Source organism: Mesocricetus auratus, unplaced genomic scaffold, assembly GCF_017639785.1.
Source record: "Mesocricetus auratus isolate SY011 unplaced genomic scaffold, BCM_Maur_2.0 Super-Scaffold_100021, whole genome shotgun sequence".
NCBI lineage: Eukaryota > Metazoa > Chordata > Mammalia > Rodentia > Cricetidae > Mesocricetus > Mesocricetus auratus.
The window spans coordinates 7,037,019-7,061,119 of NW_024429202.1; the positions used below are offsets into that span (position 1 = coordinate 7,037,019).

The window sequence follows — 24,101 nt, forward strand, 5'->3', positions numbered from 1 at the left end:
TTTCAAATGACACACTTGATAATCAACTAAGGAAAGCTCGAATGCATGCCACTTACTCTGACAGAAAAGCTCAGGCGTCACATTTCCCGCGTGTCCACGCTGCTGGGCCCCTGCTCAGACTCACTCTCTCCCTTTCCTTGCAGTTGTCATGGATGATGATGATGACTCGTGTCTCCTTGATCTTATTGGGTAAGATGCTTGTTCGGAACCCAGGTGGACCCCTTGTGTGAGGTTTGAGGGACAAAAACCGCTTAATAGATATCTTGAAAGCTTCTGGGCTTTTAAAATAAAAAATAATAATTAATTTCGATTACAGCAGAGGGCAAAAGAGATAGTTTCACATATGCATCATAATTCAGTAATCCATTCCTCTTTTGTTTTGTTTTTTTAAGTCCCAAGACACCAGGCCTGGGTGTTGCTTACTGTTAGAGGGCTCGCCTATACAAGGCTAATTCCAGAAATGAAGAAATGACTTAAAATAGGGAGCTTTTCCTCAAGCTAATAGTGTTGCTTTCTTTTTGCCTTCTTAAAAATGTCAGCAGCATATTTAAATATAAGTAGTGTTTATTTGTTTTCCCTCTCATTTCTTCCATTTCTAGAGACCCACAAGCATTGAACTATTTTCTGCACGGACCTAGTAATAAATCGGTAAGTGACACACAAGTGTCTCAGACAGACGTCGCTTTTGGTTCTCCACACCCTGCCAGTAACCACCATATTGAATTCGCCCCTTTGCAGAGCAGCGATGACTTGACGAATGCAGGATATTCTGCAGCCAATTCCAATTCAATTTTCGCCAACTCCACGGTGAGTATTAGAAGCAGAGTGCACACTTTCTGCCTCAAAGAAAGCTTGTGACCTGAGACTTTCATTGCTTTGGTAGCGTAAGAACCATTGCCTCTCACTGCAACTTACAGGAGACGAAAAGTCTATTAATTATGTCGGTGTTTTCTTTTGGTCTAGAAGTCAGGCTTCTATGATATTTACCTCACCAATTTTTTTTAACATTTAGTTTATGTATGCATATGGGGAGGGGTTACATGTGTCCCTATGTGTACTTGCAGAGGTCAGAAGGACGACAGCCATGAGTTGGTTCTCTCATTCCACTATGTGGGTCCCAGGGATCGCACTTAGTTCCTCAGGCTCAGCAGCAGACACCTTCACCCGCTGGACTCTCTCGAGCATTTCAGTTTCCTGAGCTTCCAGCCTTCTGAAATGACTCCAGTGTTGGCCACGAGGAAGGCAGAGTAGAATGTCTTCAACCTTGCTGCATCAGTTTAAGGAAACTTTTTAGTTATAGTTACTTACAAATTTTCATCTGAAGCAAGAAAAATGTAGTACCAGTGCTCTGGAGGATGTCGTGTGTGCCTGTCCCTGAGGACTTGTCCGCACTGCATCCAGTGCTCACAGTACCTACTGCCAGGACGTGGTTTGACCATTAGCTCTGTCTTGTAGACAGGCACAGAGCAGTTTTTACTTGGCCCATATTCACGTGGCCGTGGGACACATAGCTAGGATTCTGACTCAGGCCCCAACTTCTGGAGCCTACGTTGTTAAAGTTCAGGGAGAATTTAGACAGGATGGGAACTGAGGAGTCTTACTTGGAGGCCCTCTAAGATCACTATGTGGGGGCTGGAGAGATGGCTCAGAGGTTAAGAGCACTGACTTCTCTTCCAGAGGTCTTGAGTTCAATTCCCAGCAACCACATGGTGGCTGACAACCATCTACAATTCAATCTGGTGTATATGTAATAAATAAATAAATCTTTAAAAAAAAAGATCATTATGTGTAGGAGCTGGGGAAACGGCTCAGTAGGTGAGAGCACTTTCTGTGTCAGAATAGGGACCTGAGTTCAAATCCCCGGGGACCCACATAAGAATCCAGGCCCAGCTGCAGAAGTGCCTGTAACCCAGTGCTGGAGTCTGAGTTGGGAGGATGGCTAGGGCTCCCTGGCTATCAGCCTAGCTCCAGCTTCAGTGAGAGACCTGACTCGGGAGTGAGGCAAGGGCGCTGGAGCACGCACACCTGGACCCTCATGTGCACTGTGCTACACCACACATGCACACAAAAAGAACTACTACTGAAACTTATATCACCTCATCGCTTGTTTTCATTGCGCTCTCCTACAGATGATGGTCTGCTGTGGGACTGCCCAATCCCTTTCCACTTCTGAGTTACATTAGTCTTGGCTGTCTCTGTAAATCTTAGTAATGTCGCCGGGCGGTGGTGGCGCACGCCTTTAATCCCAGCACTCGGGAGGCAGAGGCAGGCGGATCTCTGTGAGTTCGAGGCCAGGCTGGACCAACAGCCTCGAAAACAATACAGAGAAACCCTGTCTCGAAAAACCAAAAAAAAAAAAAAAAAAAAATTAAAAAAAAATCTTAGTAATGTCCAGTCTTCTCAGTTAACAAACTGCCACAGTGGCCCATGAAAACCACTTCTCCGTGTAGTCAACAAACATGGACTCACTATCGTCATGAGAACCTCACAGTCTTTGTTTGTTTGTTATTTGAGACAGGGTTTCTCTGTGTAGGTTTGGAGCATGTCCTGGGCCTCACTGTGTAGACCAGGCTGTCCTCGAAGTCACAGAGATCCAACTGACTCTGCTAGAATTAAAGGCATGCACCACCACACCCAAGAATAGTTGTCTTTGATGACATTATTTTTAACTTTCTTTTTGTTTCTAGTATGGTATACCCAACAGGGTTACCTGCTAAGGCTGAGGGTAGCTCAGTGACAGAGCACTTGCTTTGCATGCATGAGGCCCTGGGTTCCATCCCCAGAGCAGCAAATTAAAATAAACAAATTTATTAATTACAGTCTTGACTTCTTTGTATATACATTGCAGTAGTCTTAAATAATTTCATATTATCTTATTTTAAGTGACTGTTTCTTCTTAGCATTTTATTTTACTTTTCTAAAAAAATCTGTCTCACAGAAGATGACTGGCTTATAATAGGTGTCTTAATTTTTATTACTGTCTTCAGCTTCTCTTTCTGGCTCTGCATTATAGTCTCTATATGGATTGCCTGTTCCCCAGGGTTCCTTAAGGACAAAACTTACATATATGTACATATCTGGGACATGGTAGCTTTGTTTTTGAGTTAACTGGGTTTGTTTTTGTTTGTTCAGATGCTTTTTTTGTTTTGGTTTGGTTTGGTTTTTTGTTTTTCGAGACAGGGTTTATCTGTGGCTTTGGAGCCTGTCCTGGAATTAGCTCTTGTAGACCAGGCTGGTCTCGAACTCACAGAGATCCACCTGTCTCTGCCTCCCGAGTGCTGGGACTAAAGGTGTGCGCCACCACCACTCAGCTGTTCACATGCTTTTAGTTTAAGATACTTTTGCTTAATTCTTGAGTGTTAATAAGTAAACACTTCAAGGAAGTTGCACTAGCACCCATTTTATGTTCGGACTTACTTTGGTCTGACCTGGTCTTCAGTGCTATAATGGGTACTTTCTTGGACCTCTAGCAGAACGACACCCAGAGCTCCACAAACCCATTTGCTATCTTGGGGTGCATTGGTCTGGATGTATACCCCTCTGGGCTAACTCCCAATTAAGTCTTTGACTGGGAACAATCCCAGAAACAAAGTTTTTCTGGGAACGAGTATCACACAGTCAAGTTCTAGGTCAATCTTTAGTACCACCACCCTGCAAAAAGGAAAACTAGCCAAGCGTGGTGGCAGGCTCCTTAAATCCCAACATTCAGGAAGCAGAAGCAGGTGGATTTCTGAGTTCCAGAACAGCAGGGCTATAGAGAACCCCTGCTTAAAAAAAAAAAAAAAAAAAAAAAAAAAGGAAAGAAAGGAAAAATATGACACCATAGCTTAGAAACATGAAGGTGATCTCCAAGATGTCCTTAGTTAGGTCATGTTGTTATCTGTCTGCCTGTCTATCTATTTTTGTTGTTGTTGTTGTGCTTTTGAGGCAAGTCTTACTCTATAGTCCTGTCTGACCTGGAATCACTATGTAGCTCAGGCTGGCCTTGAACTCACAGCTGTACCTGCCTCCAGAGTGCTGGGATTAAAAGCCCATGCCACCACGACTGTGTTCTCTATTTATGTGTGAGACAGTCGTACAATATAGCCCCAGCTGCTTCACAGCTGTTATGTGGCCCAAGCTGACCTCAAGCTCTTGGCAGTCTGACCCGAGTCCTGAGACGGCAGGTGCGAGCTGCCACACCAACACAATAACCTGTCAAAGCAATGAAATAAAATAGAAAAATAAGGCAGGCAGTTTGGAGAAAGTTGTGTCTTATAAGAGGGCTGCAGATTCGAGGCCAGCCAGAGTTTAACAGCAAACAAAAAATTGGTGTGCCCTGAAAACCTGTCATTGAGCTTTATTTGAATTTATTCCTGAGTGAGATCTTTACGGTATCTTCTGAAGGTTCGATGTGCCTTGTAACATACCCTGCTTCTGCTTTTTAGAACGCTGACCCTAAATCGTCCCTCAAAGGTGTAAGTAACCAGCTTGGAGAAGGGCCCAGTGATGGACTGCAGCTTTCAAGTAGCCTTCAGTTTCTTGAAGATGAGCTTGAGTCTTCTCCTCTTCCTGACCTTGGCGAGGACCAACCCTTTGACATTCTTCAGAAATCCCTGCAGGAGGCTAATATCACTGAACAGACGCTGGCAGAAGAGGCGTACCTGGATGCCAGTGTAGGCTCAAGCCCGCAGTTTGCACAGGCTCAGCTCCACCCCTCTTCATCAGCACCCTTTACTCAGGCTTCCAATGTTTCTAATTACTCAGGGCAGACGCTGCAGCCTATCGGGGTGACCCACGTGCCTGTGGGAGCATCGTTTGCAAGCAATACAGTGGGTGTGCAACATGGCTTTATGCAACACGTGGGGGTCAGTGTTCCCAGCCAGCATTTGCCCAACAGCAGCCAGATTAGTGGCTCTGGGCAAATACAGCTAATCGGGTCGTTTGGTAATCAGCCTTCCATGATGACTATTAATAACCTAGATGGCTCGCAAATCATATTAAAAGGCAGTGGGCAGCAAACCCCAACCAATGTGAGTGGAGGGCTTCTGGTTCACAGACAGACTCCTAATGGCAACTCGTTGTTTGGGAACTCCACTTCCAGTCCCGTAGCACAGCCTGTCACCGTTCCATTTAACAGCACAAATTTTCAGGCATCTTTACCTGTGCATAACATCATTATTCAAAGGGGTCTGGCACCAAATTCAAATAAAGTCCCGATTAATATCCAGCCGAAGCCAATCCCGATGGGCCAGCAGAATGCCTACAATGTGAACAGCCTGGGAATCCAGCAGCACCATGTACAGCAGGGCATCTCCTTCGCCTCTGCAAGCTCGCCCCAGGGCTCTGTGGTTGGTCCACACATGTCTGTGAACATTGTCAACCAACAGAACACAAGAAAGCCTGCCACCTCTCAGGCCGTGAGCAGTGCAGGGGGCAGTATCGTCATTCATTCCCCCATGGGCCAGCCTCACACCCCCCAAAGTCAGTTCCTTATACCTACAAGCCTTTCCGTCAGCTCCAACTCGGTACACCATGTCCAGACCATAAATGGACAACTTCTTCAGACTCAGCCCTCTCAGCTCATCTCTGGCCAAGTGGCCTCAGAGCATGTCATGTTGAACAGGAACTCCTCTAACATGCTCAGGACCAACCAACCGTACTCTGGACAGATGCCTAACAACCAGAACGCCGCTGTCCAGCTGGTGTCTGGGCAGACTTTTGCCACCTCTGGAAGTCCAGTGATTGTCAACCATGCCTCTCCTCAGATGGTCGGAGGGCAGATGCCCTTGCAGCGGGCTTCACCGACTGTATTACACCTGTCACCCGGGCAGAGCAGCGCTTCCCAAGGAAGACCAGGCTTTACCGCCATGCCTTCAGTGACCAGCATGTCAGGACCCACGCGGTTCCCGGCTGTCAGCTCAGCCAGCACTGCTCATCCCACAGTGCAGTCTGGGGCATCGGGATCGAACTTCACGGGAGACCAGCTGGCACAACCAAACAGGACTCCAGGACCAGTCAGTGTGCCCCATCGTCTTCCAGTCTCTTCCTCCAAACCTACCAGCACTTTCAGCAACACCCCGGGAACGCAGTCACAGTTCTTCTGTCAGGTCAGTGTCTGTCATGGGACGGTGGGAAAAACGAAATTAGAGGTGAAATTTACCTTTTAACTTCAGTGTTTCAATGTATGGCCGATTGTTCTTCCTTGTGAAGGAAAGTCTCTCAGCCAGTGGGGCATTGTGGTTTAGAGTGGAGGCGCTGGGATCAATGGGACTGGGGCGGTGAGATGACTCAGCAGGTCAAGACATTCACACCAAGCCTGGCAACCTGAGTCTGAGCCCGGGACCCCCATGGTGGATGGAGAGAAGCACCTCCCAAAGTTGCCCTCTGACGTTGACACACGTGCTCCGGCAGGAGTATCGTGTTGGCTTACTGTCTTGTCACTGAGATGAAACACCAGGACCAAAGGCGGCTTGAGGAGGACAGGGTTTATTCGGCGTACATTTCCATGTCACATCATTCATTGAGGGAAGTCAGTTCTCTAATTCATTCTTCTTGAGCCCAGATTTCTCCTCCTATTTATTCTCCCTGCCCATCAGCCTCACCTCTCCCTCTCCTGCCCAGCTAATGGCCATTCAGCTCGTTATTAGACAATCAGGTGCCTTAGGCAGGCAAGGTGAAGCAGCAACACATCTTTACATAGTTAGACAAAAGCAGCAGAAACAAATATAACACACCTTCACTTCAAGTAATATTCCACAACATAACAAATGTAACACATCTTTGTCCAGTTAAAGTAGTATTCCACAACAGTGTGTATTGTGTAACAGCAGCCCTGGCTGTTCTGGAACTTGCTTTGTAGACCAGGATGGCCTCTAACTCACAGAGATCCGCCTGCCTCTGCCTCCCAAGTGCTGCGCCACCCCCCTCCCAGCAGTGTCCCTGGGTTTGGGTGACTGTGAGTAAACTGAGCGTACGCTGTGTCTTCCAGACTGTCTGTATGATTGTACTGTGTAACTGTCCCTGGTACTGTTAACTCTCAACACTGGTGTCCTTATGTTCTCCCATCATTTTTCCTTCTGCGGGAGGGGGGGCGCTGGTCCAGCCTGGGAGATGGAGGATCAAGCCAGAGTCCAAAACTAGCCCTGACTCTGTGGTGAGTTTGAGGCCACCCTGTTTTTCACAAAGAGATGCTTGAGACGCTGTAGACACGGATTCCTTCCAGGCTGTCTACACTAGGCTAAGCTACCAGTGTCAATTCCTGACTTACTGCATATTCCTAGGTAGGGACAGCGACCACAGTGTCCCCAGGGTTCACAGCTGCTCCGTGCTCATCAGTGATTGTATTCCGGGCACTTTTCCGTCTCTGGTGGTGTGTAAACCCACAGGCTCTTGTTTTACACCGTGGACACAGACGGGCCAATGTTGCTTTTGTCCCAAACTCGCCCAGTCCCAGCTGATGGTGCCCCACACAGCTTCCTTTTCCTTCCTCCATATGTCCTTTGGGATTAGAGTGCTCTTCAGCTTCTGACAAAACACTACCTTCTGTAGCCATTATTTAATTTCTCTGCCCCTTCCCTGGAATCAGCACAGCTTGTTTCTTTTCTTTGAGGCAGAGTCTCGCATAGCCCAGGCTGGCCTCAAACTTGTAGTGTAGTCAAGATAGCCTTGAGTTCCTCATCCTCCTGCTAGCCCCACCTCCTAGTGCTGGGATCATAGGCAGGCATCACCATGCCTCACTGGAATCTTTTTTTTTTTTAAAGGAGAATCCTATTATGATAGAGACACTATATGTAAAAACCAGCGTCTGGAGCTAGAAGTAAAATTCAGCAGTAGAGTGCTTGCCAAGCAGGCCTGGAGTTCTGGGTTTGGTGACCAGAGCCATGCACACATATAGTATAGTTGATGTTATGGTTGAAGGGTATGGTAGATACGGGGGTGTATGTGTGTGGAGAGGCAGAGTGTAGCTCAGCTGTACATGCCTGTCTAGCATGCAGAAGACCCTGGATTCTTCCCCAGCCCTGCCCGCTGGACAAACTGAGCAGAGTGTGTATTCACTGCTACTATGTTCTCAGCTGGGAAATGGCAGCTGTGCATGTGTGAGGACTAAGTCATCTAGTTTCCTTCTGAGTCTGTGGCTGTGCGTGGCCTTCTCAGTTTGTATCATGGGAGAGTTCATATGCATACTTCTAGGTCTAGTCCACAAGGCCACCATCATTTCCAGGCTTTTAATTCCTTTCCTGCTAGCCAGAATTCCAGAACCACAGTATTTTTATATGTTCAACCCCAGCATTTACAGAAACCAATTTTAGACTTGTTATCCATGTTTTTCACCATTATGAAAACAGGCATAGTTGTTAGACCTGATGCTGGTCTACATAATGGGTGCAAGCTGGCTCGGGGTACAGAAGTTATTTGGTTTGGCTCCCCATGCCCTTGGTGTGGCTAGGTCATACCTTTGAAATGCGCTTGTGTTTACTTGTCTCTGCTTGTGTCTCATTTTGGGGCAGAGTGGGCACTGAGCAGATGCGGACCCCAGCTCTTCCTGAAAACCCAGAATCCATGCATTTCCCTTTCTCACTCAGAGTGAGGCATCTGATAGTCTCCTGTTACTTTGCTTTCGTTTTTGCTTTTAGGTCTGTTGTATGTTTGCTTGTACATTTGTTTTAGGATTTTTTGTATGTGTTTTGTCTATATGTGTGTCTGTACACTGTATGTGTAGCCGGTGCCCTCAGAGGCCAGAAGAAGGCTCTGGATACCCTGCAACTTGGGTTACAGATGGGTATGAGTCACCATGTGGGTGTTGGGAATAAAACCAGGGTCCTCTTGAAGGATGCCAGTGCTCTTAACTCCAGCCATCCCTCCAGCCCTGTTGTCGGTTTTTTGAAACAAGATCTCACTGTATCCAGGGCTGATCTGAAACTTGCCCCAATCTTCTTCCCTCAGCCTCCCCAATGCTGAGATTACAAGTGTGGGTACCATCAGGCCCTGCTCTTCTTTCACTTGCAAAAAAAGTTTCCTAAAAATCCCAAATATCTAATAGTGAGAAAGTGGTTGGACATTTAGAAGTACTGTGTGGCTATTCAGATGTTTCCAAAACTATGGTAGGGTAAACATATCTTTAATCCCAGCACTGCCAAGGCCGAGACAGGCAGATCTGTGTAGACTATCTTGGTTTACACAGTGAATTCCAGGTCAGCCAGGACTGTCTCAAAATAAAATAAGATAAAATTTTTTTTAAAGTGGTTTCCAAAAATTTAGGGGCATCTATTGAACCATACTTCCACACTGACATTAGCAACAGGTGAGCCTCAGCTGAGCATGGGGGTGCACCTCTAATCCCAGCACACGGGAAACTAGAAGAGGGGGTTGTTGCAAGTCCAAGGCAGTCTTGACCCTGACTCAAACATAAGCAAGCAAACATAAGCTGTGCAACAGATAAAAATGCAAAATGGCGCCCAAATAGGGGATTGCTCGCAGCCAGTCCCTCGTGCCCCATCTCACCTGAGGCCCTTAGATCCCTGTGACACTTTTTGTTGTTTTCTTTTTCTTTTCTTTTTTTTTTTGAGACAGGGTTTCTCTGTGTAGCCTTGGCTATCCTGGAATTCACTCTGTAGACCAGGCTGGCCTCAAACTCATAGAGATCTGCCTGACTCTTCTTCCTGAGTGCTGAGATTAAAGGTGTGCGCCACCTAGTGATCAGCTTTGTTTTTATCGTAATCAGTTATCTATTTTCACCTATAGCATGGCCATTTCCCTCCTCCGACCTCAAGTGGGAGAAGCCTATTGCTGACTCCCCAGTTTCTTGTATATAAAGCTACCAAGAACTCGTCCCTTAACCAGAAAGGTGGCTCAGCGGTTAAGAGCACTTTGCTCCACCAGAGGACCTGAGTTCAGTTCCTAGCAACTACCTGGAGCTCTAAAAGCTTTCAGAAAAAGAGACAACACTGGCAAAGAAACGTCTCCTGCTGCTTCAGAATAGTTTTTTTTTGTGTGTGACTTTTTATGCAAGAAAATGAGGGAAGTAGGTCGTTGGTATAGTTTCTAGCTGTTCCTGCCATTGGTTTTCAGGAACTCCATCTGGAGTGGAGGACTGAGGGGCAGAGCTTTGGAGGCAGCACCACTGCAAGGATGATAAGTAGGTGGCCTGCATTTATATCCGCAGAACCAGGAGTGACACCTCCTTATAATTGCTGTGTAAACTTCCTGTAGAAATCATGGGCTGTTGTAATGAACTCGAATATCACTATCAGAGCACATTGTGTTTATGTTTGTGAAATTTTAAATTTTGCAAGTATTTTTCAAAGATTTATTTTTATTATTTTTTAGTTTTGTGCATGTATCAGTCTGTACACACATGAGTACAGGTGCCTGAGGAAGTAGAGGTATCAGATCCCCTGGAACATTTTAAGGCAGTTGTGAGCCACCCAGGGTGGGTGCTCAGAATTGAATTCAGGTCCTCTGCAAAAGCAATAAGTGCTCTTAACTGCTGAGTCATCTCTCCAGCAATTTTTTGTTTGTTTGTTTGTTTTCGAGACAGGGTTTCTCTGTATTGTTTTGGAGGCTGTCCTGGAACTCGCTCTATAGTCCAGGCTGGCCTCGAACTCACAAAGATCTGCCTGCCTCTGCCTCCCAGGTGCTAGGTTTAAAGGCGTGCGCCACCACTGCCTGGCTTCTCCAGCATTTTAATAATATAAATGATTAATATTATGAGCCAGCAAGAGAGCTCAGTAGTTAAGCACTTGCTGAGCAACCCTGGCGACCTCATGTGAAGGTGTAAGGAGAGGGCCCACCCCACAGGTGTCCTTTCACCACACATGCACACTCACACACGTGCACACGCACACACATGTACACACACGATAATGATAATGTGGTTTTTTTTAACTATTGACTTTCAAGAGGACTCAATTTCTCGGTGTTGCAATCAGTGCAAGCAACTCATTAGCTTGGTCGCAGGTACTCACATAGAACAGGGAGTTGCTGAGTCATGGTGTCCTTACCCCTCTCCCGGCCACCACTTGCTACAGGTGTCCCAAGGAGTCAGCTCCCTGGGCTTTGAGTCTCATTCCCACTCTCTGTAATGGGGAGACTCTGGAGTCACAGAAATTGGAAGGCTGCAGCCTCTATTTTGTAGTGTTTGTTTTGTAGTGTGCTGTGTCCGTGTGTGCCTGTATGGTGTGCACACATACAAATACAAACACACTTTTTCCTCTGAACCGTCTCAAAAATCCTTTACAAACATTGTGACTGTTTGCCTGTAAATTCTTCAGCAGGCAACTTTACAAACATTGTGACTGTTTGCCTGTAAATTCTTCAGCAGGCAACTTTACAAACATTGTGACTGGCTGTAAATTCTTCAGCAGGCAACTTTACAAACATTGTGACTGTTTGCCTGTAAATTCTTCAGCAGGCAACTTTACAAACATTGTGACTGTTTGCCTGTAAATTCTTCAGCAGGCAACTTTATAAACATTGTGACTGTTTGCCTGTAAATTCTTCAGCAGGCAACTCCCAAAAACAGGGTCTTGTCGCCATTCTATGTTGTCACTGTCATAACCAAGAAACTTAATGTCAGATTTCTTTGAGTCAAGACATTAATGCCATTTATAATAGTTTCTCACTCAGAATTCAGACAATATTGTTTGCACGTTGGTGGCTTACATCTTTAATGCCGGTGGTTAAGAGGAACTGAGTTCGATTCCCAGCACCCACATGGGACAACTCACAGCTGTCTGTGACTCCAGCTCCAGGAAGCTCTGACACTTCTGGCCTATGTGGGCACCTGCGCTGACGTGCGTGCACACACATATACATAATTAAATAAAAATCAACATATAAAAACCTTAAGGCCTGCTAGACAGCTCAGCAGGTAAAGGTGCATGCTGCCAGGCTGAGCTCAGTGCCTGCCCCATGCAGTGGAAAGAGAGATCCCGGTCCCATGGCCTTCCTTTGATCATCACATACACTGTGACACGTGCTCCGCACCCCCAACACATGTAAAAGAAATAAAACCAATCCTGAACAAAGTAGATAAAATAGTGCAATGAGTCTTCAGTCAGCTGTTGGCTGTGGCCCCAAAGAGCTCCTGTTCACCTGGACCTCCCCCACGCCCACGACTCCCTTCCCCCACCCCTGCTCTTTTGAAGCTCCTCGGCAGTCCAGTGTGCCTCTCCGATCCTGTTGTGTTCCTTCATACTTAACACGCCTTCCGTCTTGTCAATGCTCGAGTTGTCCTAAATTTGACTGTGGTGGAGCCAGTTCAAGCTGGGTCCTCAGGCCACCATCTCTGAGCACGTCTCCCTTTTGTAGGCTTGGTTGAGAATGCCTCACACTGAGAAGCAGTCACCCCCGTGGGGCCCTGTGAACCGAAGCCTTAAGCCAAAAGTAAATCCCAAGCTTTGTGCTGTCTTGTGAGTGGATCAGACTCTGAGTCAGTGATTAAAACAGGTGGTTTTTATGAGAACTTATCGTGTCAAACGAATGATAGGTCCAAATCGCTTTGGTGCTCCGAAAGATTTAGTATATTTAAAATTCCTTGAGAGCCACGAGCCAGCATGCTCCCTCACAGTCTTGGCTGTGAGGGTGCGGGTGTGAGGGAGCTGACCACTCTCGGGTCCCCCACCCTCTCCTGTTTTAACTGTGTCTGCAGATATCCAGAGCCATGGGCCCGCTTTCTTCTCCTGTACTTTTAATAAGTCACCAAACCCTATAAGAAACATCTTTTGAGCTGGGCAGTGGTGGCACACACCTTTAATCCCAGCACTCAGGAGGCAGAAGTAGGCAGATCTGTGTGAATTCAAAGCCAGCCTGGTCTACCCACAGAAAAACCCTGTATCAAAAAACTTTAAAAAAATTTTTTTTGAGACAGGCTCTGTCACTATGTAGCTCTGGCTGGCCTCAAACTTGCAGAAATCCACCTGCCTCTGCCTCCCCAGTGCTAAAAAGTGTACCATCACACCCAACTTTAAATTCTCCTTTGAAAATGTCTCAAACAAACAAACAAACAAAAAGCCGGGCGTTGGTGGCGCACGCCTTTAATCCCAGCACTCGGAAGGCAGAGGCAGGTGGATCTCTGTGAGTTCGAGGCCAGTCTGGTCTACAGAGAGAGTTCCAGGACAGCTTCCAAAACAACACAGTTTTAAAAACCCTGTCTTGAAAAAGCAAAAAGAAAAAAAAAAAGAAAAAGAAAATATCTCAAACGTTCAATCCATGAATGTTGGAATTATTGACAGTAACCAGGACAGTGCTGGGACTGAAGCAAATGATTTTTAATCCTTACCTTGGAGCTGCACCTAGCTCTACTGTGACAGGGCACACCACCATGGAGGAGGGAGGCAGTCTCCCACAGACGGCCTACACTGTACTTCCCTTCTCTCTCCCTCCTGCATTCTTACTCTGTGGTAGGCTGTGGGGAACCTTCCTGGGAAAGCAAGAGTTGGGTGAGGAGGCCCAGCTGAGTCACCCTTGCCTGTGGTCTCAGCCTGTCTTTAGTTCTCTGTCTGAAAACTGAGGCACTTAGCTCCACAGTCGGGTCATTATAAACTCTGATCCAGACAGCCTGGAGCAAGGACCATAGGCACCAGTCTTTTCCAAAAGCTCCCAAGTGACTCTAAAGTGCAGCTCAGGGTGGAGTGCACAGGCTAGCCCCTTCCCACAGCCCATTATGGCCCTAATGTCCCTCATTAGACAAGTGGTCCTCATCAGAGTGGTCCGTGTGCATTTCACCTCTGGATCACAGCACGATGCCAGAAGAAACCTGAAACACTTGCCTGGTGACCTGAGCCAGCTCCTCTGGGAGCTTCCACTCCTAGGAGGAAGCATACGTGGCTGGCTTTCACTCAGGGTCTCTAGCCCCCAGGGTCCTCTGAGTAGACCAGACAGGTATGTGGTGCTTTTGAACCTACGCTGATGGTATCCACAGCCTGCCCTCTTCCACCCTGCTTCAGTCCCTCCCTCCTTCAGGCTCCCATCCAATACCCAGAAGTCCAAGGGCTCTTTGGCTTCCTCTCTGATCTCTTTGCATGTTTTTCTTTTCATTTGTACTGACCACTTAGTATGTGGCCCCAATCTGTGAGGTGATTCCTTCAATCATTCACTCAGCACTGAGTATTGCCACACGGCAGTCCCTGGATCATAAAACCCTGTTCCAGGAACCCAGAGAAGCCAGTGTTCACATACACTGTTTCAAAAACATGTGTCGTCAGGTTTGTACAGCACAAGCCGGTGCTGACTGATCTGGGACCTCCCATTGTTATTTACGTGTGCGTGTGTTCATGTGTGTGTGTGCCACACACACGAACACACACACACACACACACACACACACACGCCACAGTGTGAGAGTGCGGGACAGAGGGCGGCTTGCAGGAGTGGGTTCTTCTCCCCGTGCGGGTCCCAGGGGTCACACTCAGGTTGTCAGGCTTTGGCTGCAGGAGCCTTACCTGCCGAGCTGCTGATCTGTGAACTTGTAAAGGAAGGAAGGGGCAATGTGACAGGAGTCTAGGTGGGAGTGTTCCAGAAAGGAGAATGGAAAGCTTGGGAGAGAAGGTGCCGTGCACCGTGGGGGAAGGAGGAGTGCGTTTGGTGGGAAAGGCGTGTGGCCATATCCTGTGGGTCTTAGATGTCATGTTAAGAGCCAACTTGTGCCAGGTGTGTGCCTTTAATCTCAGTGCTTGGAGGCTGAGGCAGACAGATCTCTGGAAGTTCAAGGCCAGCCTGATCTACATAATGAAAGCCTGTCTCAAAAACAAAACAAAGCAAAACCAAAAGAACCTGGGCGTGTTGGTGCATGCCTTTGATCCCAGTACTCTGGAGACAGTGGCAGAAAGATGTTGGTGAGTTTGAGGCCAACGTGTTCTACATAGTGAGTTCCAGGACAACCAGGGCTACATAGTGAGACCCTGTCTCAAATAAACTAACAAGAAAGCCAATGTCATAGGCCAGGCATGGATACACACCTGTATGTGGTCCAGGCACTTGGGAGTTGAAAGATAGACAACAAATCGGGAGTTCGAGGTTAGCCTCAGCTGTACGTGAAGCCACCATGGACTGTGTGAGACCCTGTCTCAAAAAACAAGCAAATAATGGCCTTTGTATTAACCTAAATGTGAAGTAGCGAAGACTCATGTAGCCTCATGGTGGGGGACGTGGATTGAAACAATGAAGTCAGAACTTGTGATTGTCTGCCATGGTGGAGGAATAAGGGTGACAAAGGTCCTGACAGTGACAGAAACAGGGAGAGTTCTCATTCTAAAGGAAGTGGCTGAGTTTCAGGTGGGATCATCAAGTCTGCGGTAGCCAAAGGACAGTTGGGTGTTAAATAGCCATTCAGTGTAGGGCGAAAAGGGGTGTAGTGAGAGCATAGAAATTGTAATTGAGGCCGTGAAAGCCGAGCAAGGAGACTGTACGTGTAGAGCCGGGAAGTCAGGCCGCTGAGAGCTGCAGCATCTCAGCACGGTGAGGACCAGGTAATGGTAAGCTTGGCTTTAAGGACCCAGACACGGAATGATGGAAGAGGGAGAGCACTGGTGAGAAGTCAGAAGAGGGGAGCCGAGAGCCTGCCATGGGGTTAGCAGCTGGGAGGCTGTTGGGTGCAGCGTCACATTGCAGTAGACTTCGAGTCAGGCATATGCTCATGACTGTGACCCCAGCACTTGGGAGACTGAGGCAAGGGTCTGCTGTGAGTTCAAGGTCAGCTTAGGCTCTCAATAAGAAGAAAGCAGAAGGGAGTGGAGAGATGGCTCAGTGGTTAAGAGTACTTGCTGTACAAAATCGAGGACTGGAATCTGGGATCTTAGTGCTCAAGTAACAAGTCTAGCGTCCATCATCAAATGCTGTGACATCAAAGGGGATGGAGACGAGAGGATTGTTCCCTTATAGCCTAGAAAACTCCAGCCTTGTGGTAACAGAGTACTAGGAGGGACACCTGATGCCCTCTCCTGGCCTCTGAGTGTATGCCCAGGGCTACGCATCATACATTTACATGCCCACACAGGTGTGCATATACCTCACAGACACATATACATACAGCATAAGTAAATAGTTTTAGCTTTTAGTTTTTCAAGTCAGGATCTCTCTACATAGCCCTGGCTGCCCTGGAACTCCTTGTGTAGACCAGGCTGGCCTCAAACTCAGAAATCTACCTGCCTCTGCTGGAACTAAAGGCTTGTGCCACCACACCCTTTGGAATGGGTTTTTTTGAAACCTCAAAGACCACCCAGTGACACACTTCCTCCAATAAGGGCACACCTCCTCAACTCTCAAATAGTGTCACTCCTTGATGTCCTAGTAAGTATCCAGATCTCTGAGCCTGTGAGGGAGGGCCGTTCTCTTTCAAACCACCACAGCTTTTAGGAGTTACCTCCACCTCTCAAACCTGGAGCTTGAACAGATTAGTCACTCTCTGTTCTGTGATAAACACTATGACAAAGGCTGGGTGGTGGCGCACACCTTTAATCCCAGCACTCCAGAGGCAAAGGCAGGCGGATCTCTGTGAGTTGGAGTCCAGCCTGGTCTACACAATGACTTCCTGAACAGCCAGAGCTACATAGAGGAAAAAACAAAAAACAAAACTATGACCAAGGCAAATTATGAAGGGAGAGTTTAAGAGTGTGAGAGAGAGTCCATTATGGCAGTGACAGGCACATCAGCAGGAGCTGGCCTGAGTGACCACGCCCTCAACCAAAAGCAGGAAGCAGAGAGTGAATGAATTAAGAAAAAGAGGCTGTGAATTTGAAAAAGGGCAAAGGGCAGGTACATGGGAGGGAGGAAAGGAAAGGGGAAAATGATGCAGTTATATTTTAATCTCAAAGAGTATTTTAAAGAGAGAGAAAAAGAATGGAAATGAGCAGCCCTGCGTGCAAGCATTCTTATGGCAGTTCTCCAGCCTGAGGAGACTTGGGCTTGCAAACAGACAAAACAAAATGTAGTAAAATTGTAACAAAAAGCAAGATGAAGTTCACCACAGAGGCCAGAAGAAGGGCTGAAGTTGGGCAGACTGACCTGGGATGGCAGCTTCTGCACCCACAGCAGGCCCTCCTGTCACTCCTCATCCAGCCTCTGCGAGCACTTACATTCATGTGGAGCGCACTGACCTGTGTGTGTGTGTGTGCGTGTGTGTGTGTGTGTGGTGTGTGTGTGTGGTGTGTGTGTGGTGTATGTGTGGTATGTGTGTGGTGTGTGTGTGGTATGTGTGTGGTGTGTGTGTGGTATGTGTGTGTGTGTGTGGTGTGTGTGTGTGGTGTGTGTGTGGTATGTGTGTATGTGTGTGGTGTGTGTGTGGTATGTGTGTGTGTGTGTGGTGTGTGTGTGTGGTGTGTGTGTGTGTGGTGTGTGTGTGGTATGTATGGTGTGTGGTGTGTGTGTGTGGTGTGTGTGTGGTATGTGTGTGTTTGTGTGGTGTGTGTGGTATGTGTGTGCGTGTGTGGTGTGTGTGTGTGGTATGTATGGTGTGTGTGTGTGGTGTGTGTGTGGTATGTGTGTGTTTGTGTGGTGTGTGTGGTATGTGTGTGTGTGGTGTGTGTGTGTGTGTGGTATGTATGGTGTGTGTGGTGTGTGTGTGGTGTGTGTGTGTGTGTGTTATACACATACACACAGTTTGGTTAAGGGACTGGAGAGGTGGCTCAGTGGCTAAGAATACTCGCTGCTCATGGGGACTGAGTTGGGTTCCCCAGAACAATGCTCTGTGGCTCACACGGCCTGTAACTTCTTCTCCCAGTCATCTGGCGACCTCTTTTAGCCTCTGCAGGCACAAGCACTTACATGTGTTAACACACACACACACACACACACGTGTGTAATTTAAAAATAAATCTTTTAAAAAATGAGGATTGCCTAGCATTGGTTTATAATTTTTTGAGACTGGGTGTTTCTATGAAGGCCTGGCTGTCCTGGAGCTCACTGCCTCTGCTCTTACTCAGATTAAAGGTGTTCAACACCTCAAATGGCTTGTTTGGCGTTTTGTTTTGTTTTGTTTTGTTTTTTCGAGACAGGGTTTCTCCGTGGCTTTGGAGCTGTCCTGGATCTTGCTCTGTAGACCAGGCTGGCCTCGAACTCACAGAGATCCGCCTGCCCCTGCCTCCCGAGTGCTAGGATTAAAGGCGTGCGCCACCACCACCCGTCACAAAACACTCTTACACATTAAATATATAAAAAAATAATAATCTATTTATACTTACAACAGTGAAATCAACATTTTTCTTGGTTCTTTGGTCTACAGGCACAGAAAAAGTGTTTGACCCAGACCTCCCCGATTCCCACGGCCAAGACCACAGACGGCCTGAGGCAATCCCAGATCCCTGGGCTCTTGAGCACAGCACTGCCAGGTAAGATGGCCGTGCGGGTGTCTGCTGCAGTCTGCCCGACCCCAGTCTCTGTCGTCAGCAGTTGCTCCTGAACCTCACCTGACTCTGAATTCACCCTGTCAGCCCTTTCCTCTGTGCTCCTGAGGCTGCGGGGTTCCATCAGTTGTGAGGAGGCCGTTTAGCATGCCGCTCAGAAGAAGAAAGCCCTTCTAAATTATGAGACGATAAATCATATAGAAAAGGGAGCGTCTGAGAGGTGATGAGCCAGGTACACAGCTTTGTAACTGCCCCATGCTGCTGTGCGTGCGTTCAGACAGCCTCTCCCCAAACTGTGTCAACGTGCTTCCCACCTGCTCCGCCCCATTCACACCCAGAGGACAAGCAGCCTGTTGCCTACCACTGTGTATAGCAAATGCCTTACCAGCTCCATACATGACCAAATACAGGAGGCAGAGCATCCTTCTGAGTTCCCTCTGGGCCTCCTTCCTGCAGGTGAATCTTGGAGTTATGAAGTTCTGAGGCCTGCTTCTCAGACCACAGAAAACTGAAAACCACACATAAAATTTGCAACTGTTTATTACAATGGATTTAGTTGGTTCTATTTATTGCCTACTCAAGAATTTAACACCACCTGCTTCTGCCTCCATAGCTAATAGATCACAGTGTCTCCTGCTCCCTTCCCCTTAACAGGTTTTCATCAAGACATCCCTTTCAGACTGGGTGTGGTGGTCATGCCTCTAATCCCGCCACACTGGAGGCAGAAACAAGATAATCTCTGTAAATTCAAAGCCAGTCTGGTCTATTTAGTAAATGTCAGGTCAGCCAGGGGCTAAATAGTAAGATCTTGTCTCAAAATAACAAAAAAAGAAAGAAGTCCCTTTCAGATGCTGGACCAGACTGACTGCCTCTGATAAGTAATGTCTTCTATATTCATTCCGATAGGACAGGATTCTGGAAGCAAAGGTATGCCAGCATCCTTGGGGACCGCACAGCCACAGCAGGAAAACCCAGTTGGATCATCCCCTAGCCAAACAACTGTGCAGGTAGGAAACTGTTGGCATGTTTGCAGTGGCCCTTCATGGCTTTAACCGAATGACTGTGTAGTCTCAAGAGGCTTTGTGGTCGGTGTCCAGCACTGTGCACATAGCCTGTCTCCAAGTGCACATAGTCAGCCTGTCTCCAAGTGCGTGTAATGGTGTGGATGATGAAGGCCTCCCCAGGAGCCCAGGTCTGGTCACATCAAGTTGATGAATCTTTCTCAACTATTCCTGACATGTTTCTGGTGCCTCATGAATCCGTCATAGATCAAGGGCTGGGTGTTGTGAACTATTTGCCTACTGTGTGCAAGGCCCTGGATTCGATATCTAGCAGTGGTATGTGCACACACACACACACACCAGTACTCTACACATTAAACACTAAAGAAAGGTAAATAAATCATCACCAGGTTGTGAGTTTTCCTAGCTAGCATTGTCAACTTGGCACAGGTAGAGTCATCTGAGAGGAAGGCCTTGACTGGGGTATTGCCTCGCTCAGGTTGGCCAGTGAGCGTGTCTGTAAGGGATTGTCTTGATTGTCTGGGGGCCCAACCCACCGTGAGTGACACCGTTTTTCTGGGCAGGTGACCCAGGCTGTTCCAGACACTGATCTAGAGAACAGTAAGCAAGTAGTGTTCCTTCACAGTTCCTGCTAGTTCTTGCCCTGGCTTCCTTCAGTGAGGGATGGTAGCCAGAGAGTGCAAGCCAAATAAATCCTTTTCTTCTCTAGTTTGCTTTGGCTCAGAGATCTTACCAAAGCCACAAAAAGGAAGATAGAACAGGCTACAGCTCAGTTGTAAAGCAGTTGCCTAGCATGAGCAAGGCCTTGGGATTGATCCCTAACAGTGCTGCATGCACACGTGCGCACACACACACAATCACACTCACACTCTCTCACTCACACATATACACACACACTCACACATACTCTCACACACACTCACACACACAATCACACTAACACTCACACACTCTCACACTCACTCTCTCACTCACACACTCACACACTCACACACTCACTCACACACACAATCACACTAACACTCTCACTCACACACTCACACACTCACTCACACTCTCACACACACTGTCACACACACTCACACACACTCTCTCACTCACACACTCACACACACTCACACACACTCACACACATACACACAGTCACACTAACACTCTCACTCACACACTCTCTCACACTCTCACTCACTCACACACTCTCACTCACACACAGTCACACACACACTGTCACTCACACACACACTGTCACTCACACACACACTCACTCACACACACTGTCACTCACACTCACACACACTCTCTCACACTCACACACTCTCACTCACTCTCTCACACACACACCGGTAGCCAACATACTCAGACACTTAGGAAGCTGCATTCATAGGGCTGGGGATTGTAGTTCTTTTGTCATTGCTGGGGCAAAATACTTGACATAGCAACTTAATGAGTGAAGCGGAGTTTTGCCTCACACTTTAAGAGTTCCGACGGGCGTGGGTGGCGCACGCCTTTAATCCCAGCACTCGGGAGGCAGAGGCAGGCAGATCTCTGTGAGTTCGAGGCCAGCCTGGTCTACAGAGCGAGTTCCAGGACAGCCTCCAAAGCTACCCAGAGAAATCCTGTCTCAAAAATCAAAAAAAAAAAAAAAAAGAAGGAAGGAAGGGGAGCTATTTTGTGTCTAGCTTTCTAACACCTTGGTTTCTTCCTCCAAATTTGCTGATTAATAGCTTACTGAGAGTTGCTATTCAGCTTTCTGTAGACTTAACCCTGGTGCTCTTGGCCATACTTGCTTGCTTAGGTTTTCAGCAGGACACATTTTGAAGTTTTACTTTGTTGATACTTAACGGGAAACACTTGGAGCATAGCAACCTTTATCTGTAACTGTATTTTGTGTGATTTTTTCCTGTGTTTTATTATTAGGTGGACAGTCATTCGGGACAGAAAAGGCCTGCCACCAAACAGCTAACTAAAGGAGCTTTGTAAGTTATACTTTGAAAGGAAAAATTAATTCTTGGGTTTTCTCAGGGTATCTTAGGGTCCATTGTTTTCACTAAATACACCATACACCTCACTATAATAGTGTGTGTGTTAGTTTTTAAAAAATGTGTCTTGAATCTCTCACACCTTTAAATCCCAGCATGTGGGGAACAGACATGAGTGGATCTCTGGGTTTCTGTGAGTTCCAGACCAGTCTGGTCTATACAGTGAGACCCTCACCCATGTCAGACAAGCCAGGACAGCAGGTGGATCCCTGGGAATCTCTGGCTGGCCAGCCCAGCCTGCTTCACTAGTTGTTGGTAACTGAGAGAACCGGGCTCAATAAAACAAGGGGGGAGCTGGGCATTGGTGGCGCACGCCTTTAATCCCAGCACTCGGGAGGCAGAGGCAGGCAGATCTCTGTGAGTTCGAGGCCAGCCTGGTCTACAGAGTGAGTTTCAGGACAGCCTCCAAAACAATACAGAGAAACCCTGTCTTGAAAAACCAAAAAAAAAAAAAAAAAAAAAAAAAACCAAGGGGGGGCCTGAGAACTCCGCAAGGGGAAGGTGGAAGGCGAGACCTGCCTTGTGCAGGCTGACCTCTGACCTCTACCCGAGTTCCTTGATGCATGTGCGCATGCCACAAGAGGCGGGGTTGGCTTCTGTGGAAATGTTTTCGTGCAGTTTGCTCTCCTCAGGACCTGTAAGTAGAGGAGGTAAGGGAGCTGTTTGCTCTTCTGGTCTGGAAGCGAATGCCTGTCTCTGCGGGCAACCACACACTGACGCCTGGTGGAAAGGTTGTGAATTTGAGGTCAAGTTCCTAGCAGTGATAGATGGAATAAAAGTTTGGAAAATGCAGTGCCGCCGCTCGACTGTAGAAATGGCACTGCTAATAAATGGTTTAACTAATTGTGTGACCCTACCTGAACACTCGCTGTTTCCCTTTTACAGCATCCTCCAGCAGTTACAGAGGGACCAAGCCCACGCTGTGACACCTGACAAAAGCCAGTTCCGATCACTAAGTGACACCGTGCAGAGACTGCTGTCCTACCACGTGTGCCAGGGCTCCATGCCCACGGAGGAAGACCTGAGGAAAGGTGAGAGCCACAGCCCAAGGCACAGCTCCCTGACTGGTCGACACTTGTTTCCCGTTTACTGTGTTCCCAGCCCATGGGCAGGGCTGTGACTTTTCTTATATGCCATGAAGGGTCTCCTGCTGCTGACTGTAAATGTGAGGATTTCTTCCCCAGTGCACACGAACTTAACCTTACTGTGGTACCTGCTCCAGGAAAGAGTTAGCTCCCTGAGGTCCCAAAGCAAGTCTAAGGCATTGTCTGAATTTCAGGGAACTGGTAGAGTTAGGGACAGGCCCCTTCTCCAGCCCCAGAACCCCACCTGTCCTCGGGCCTGTTGTCTGTCTGAGTCCAGTAGCAGGGATTGGTGTTACCCCGCCTCCCCCCCCCCCCACCCTCCATGATCTCATCTTCCTCCACTGCCACTGGTCTCGGAATGAAATGCTATCTCCCAACCCACGGGGGCTCCCAAGGATGAGTGGCTTCCGGAGTCAACAGGAAAGAGCTGAGAAGAGTATGAGGAAGAGTGACTTAGAAAATGTGACATTTCTTGAGACTAAAAGTCAAAGCCCAGAGCCTCGGATCATGACCTGCAAGGGGTCATGGACTGGTGTGTGTCTTCGCAGCCAGACAGTCGGATCTGACTTGTTCCGCCCTCTCTGTCCCCCTGCTTCTGGGAGGAGCAGAGCTGAGGGAACCGGCTCCTCAGCTCTGTCCAGTGCTCTTCTGTTGTTGGTTGTGGTTACCTTTTACTCTTTTGGGGGGCCGCCGCCCAGCTCCCAAATAACACATGGAGGCTTATTCTTTCTTATAAGTGCTCGGCCTTAGTTTGGCTTGTCCTAGCCAGCTTTCCTTAAACTGTCTACCTCCTGCCTCTGGGCTTTATCCTTCTCTTACTGTGGATCTTACTTCCACTCTTACCCGTGGGTGGATGCCCTGGCGTCTCCTCTCCTTCTTCTTGCTCCTCCATCTCTCCTCCCACATTCCTCCTCTTTAGTCTCTCTACCTGGCAGCCCTGCCTCTCCTTTTCCTGCCTCGGTATTGGCCATTCAGCTCTTTATTAGAACAATTAGATGTTTAGACGGGCAAAGTAACACAGCTTCACAGAGTTAAAGGAATGCAACACATTTTTGCATTATTAAATAAACGTTCAATGGCATAAACAAGTGTAACGCATCTTAAACTAATATTCCACAACACTGTTCCATCCTGGCCTGCTTGCAGCGGCGACAATAAGCTGTTGCTTTCCTGGGCTGTGCTACACTGAGTTCCCTCCTACCACACACAGTGCAGGGGTGCCAGGACTCTATATGCAGGATGCTTAAGAAAGAAAGGCTAAGGCAAGGGCATCCCTAGTGTGACAGGTAGGCTGTGGGAACGAGTCTCTGCCAGTCTCAGCTAACAGACCAGTCTCTCATCATTTCTCCTTTTTTCTTAAAGTGGACAGTGAATTTGAAGAAGTCGCCACTCAGCTCCTCAAAAGGACCCAAGCGATGCTGAACAAATACAGATTCCTGCTCCTAGAAGATGCCATGGTAAGATGATGTCGTCATGGTAAGGTGATGTCATAGTGAGATAAGCAGTTCAGCCAACCCAAGGCACAGAGAAGGTTCAAGAACCTCCACACACAGAGCATGGTTTATAAAGAGAAATGTTTAAGGTGGCAGAATAGCTTCACACCTAGCCATCACTGAGAGTGACCATTACAGATGT

The 24,101-nt window shown here is 47.6% G+C and overlaps 1 protein-coding gene across 3 annotated transcripts in view; it reads left to right on the top strand.

Moving 5' to 3' along the window:
* Bicral (BRD4 interacting chromatin remodeling complex associated protein like) overlaps positions 1-24,101 on the top strand; it is a 57,887-nt gene that overhangs the window by 25,631 nt on the left and 8,155 nt on the right. For all 3 annotated transcript variants that reach the window (XM_013115074.3, XM_040729621.1, XM_040729620.1), the window contains exons 2-10: positions 144-189; positions 600-648; positions 739-807; positions 4,428-6,089; positions 18,200-18,305; positions 19,227-19,327; positions 21,260-21,318; positions 22,267-22,412; positions 23,829-23,923. In XM_013115074.3, the coding sequence (XP_012970528.1) occupies positions 149-189; positions 600-648; positions 739-807; positions 4,428-6,089; positions 18,200-18,305; positions 19,227-19,327; positions 21,260-21,318; positions 22,267-22,412; positions 23,829-23,923 (2,328 nt within the window). In that variant the 5' untranslated portion in view covers positions 144-148. The remainder of the gene's footprint in view (positions 1-143; positions 190-599; positions 649-738; positions 808-4,427; positions 6,090-18,199; positions 18,306-19,226; positions 19,328-21,259; positions 21,319-22,266; positions 22,413-23,828; positions 23,924-24,101) is intronic.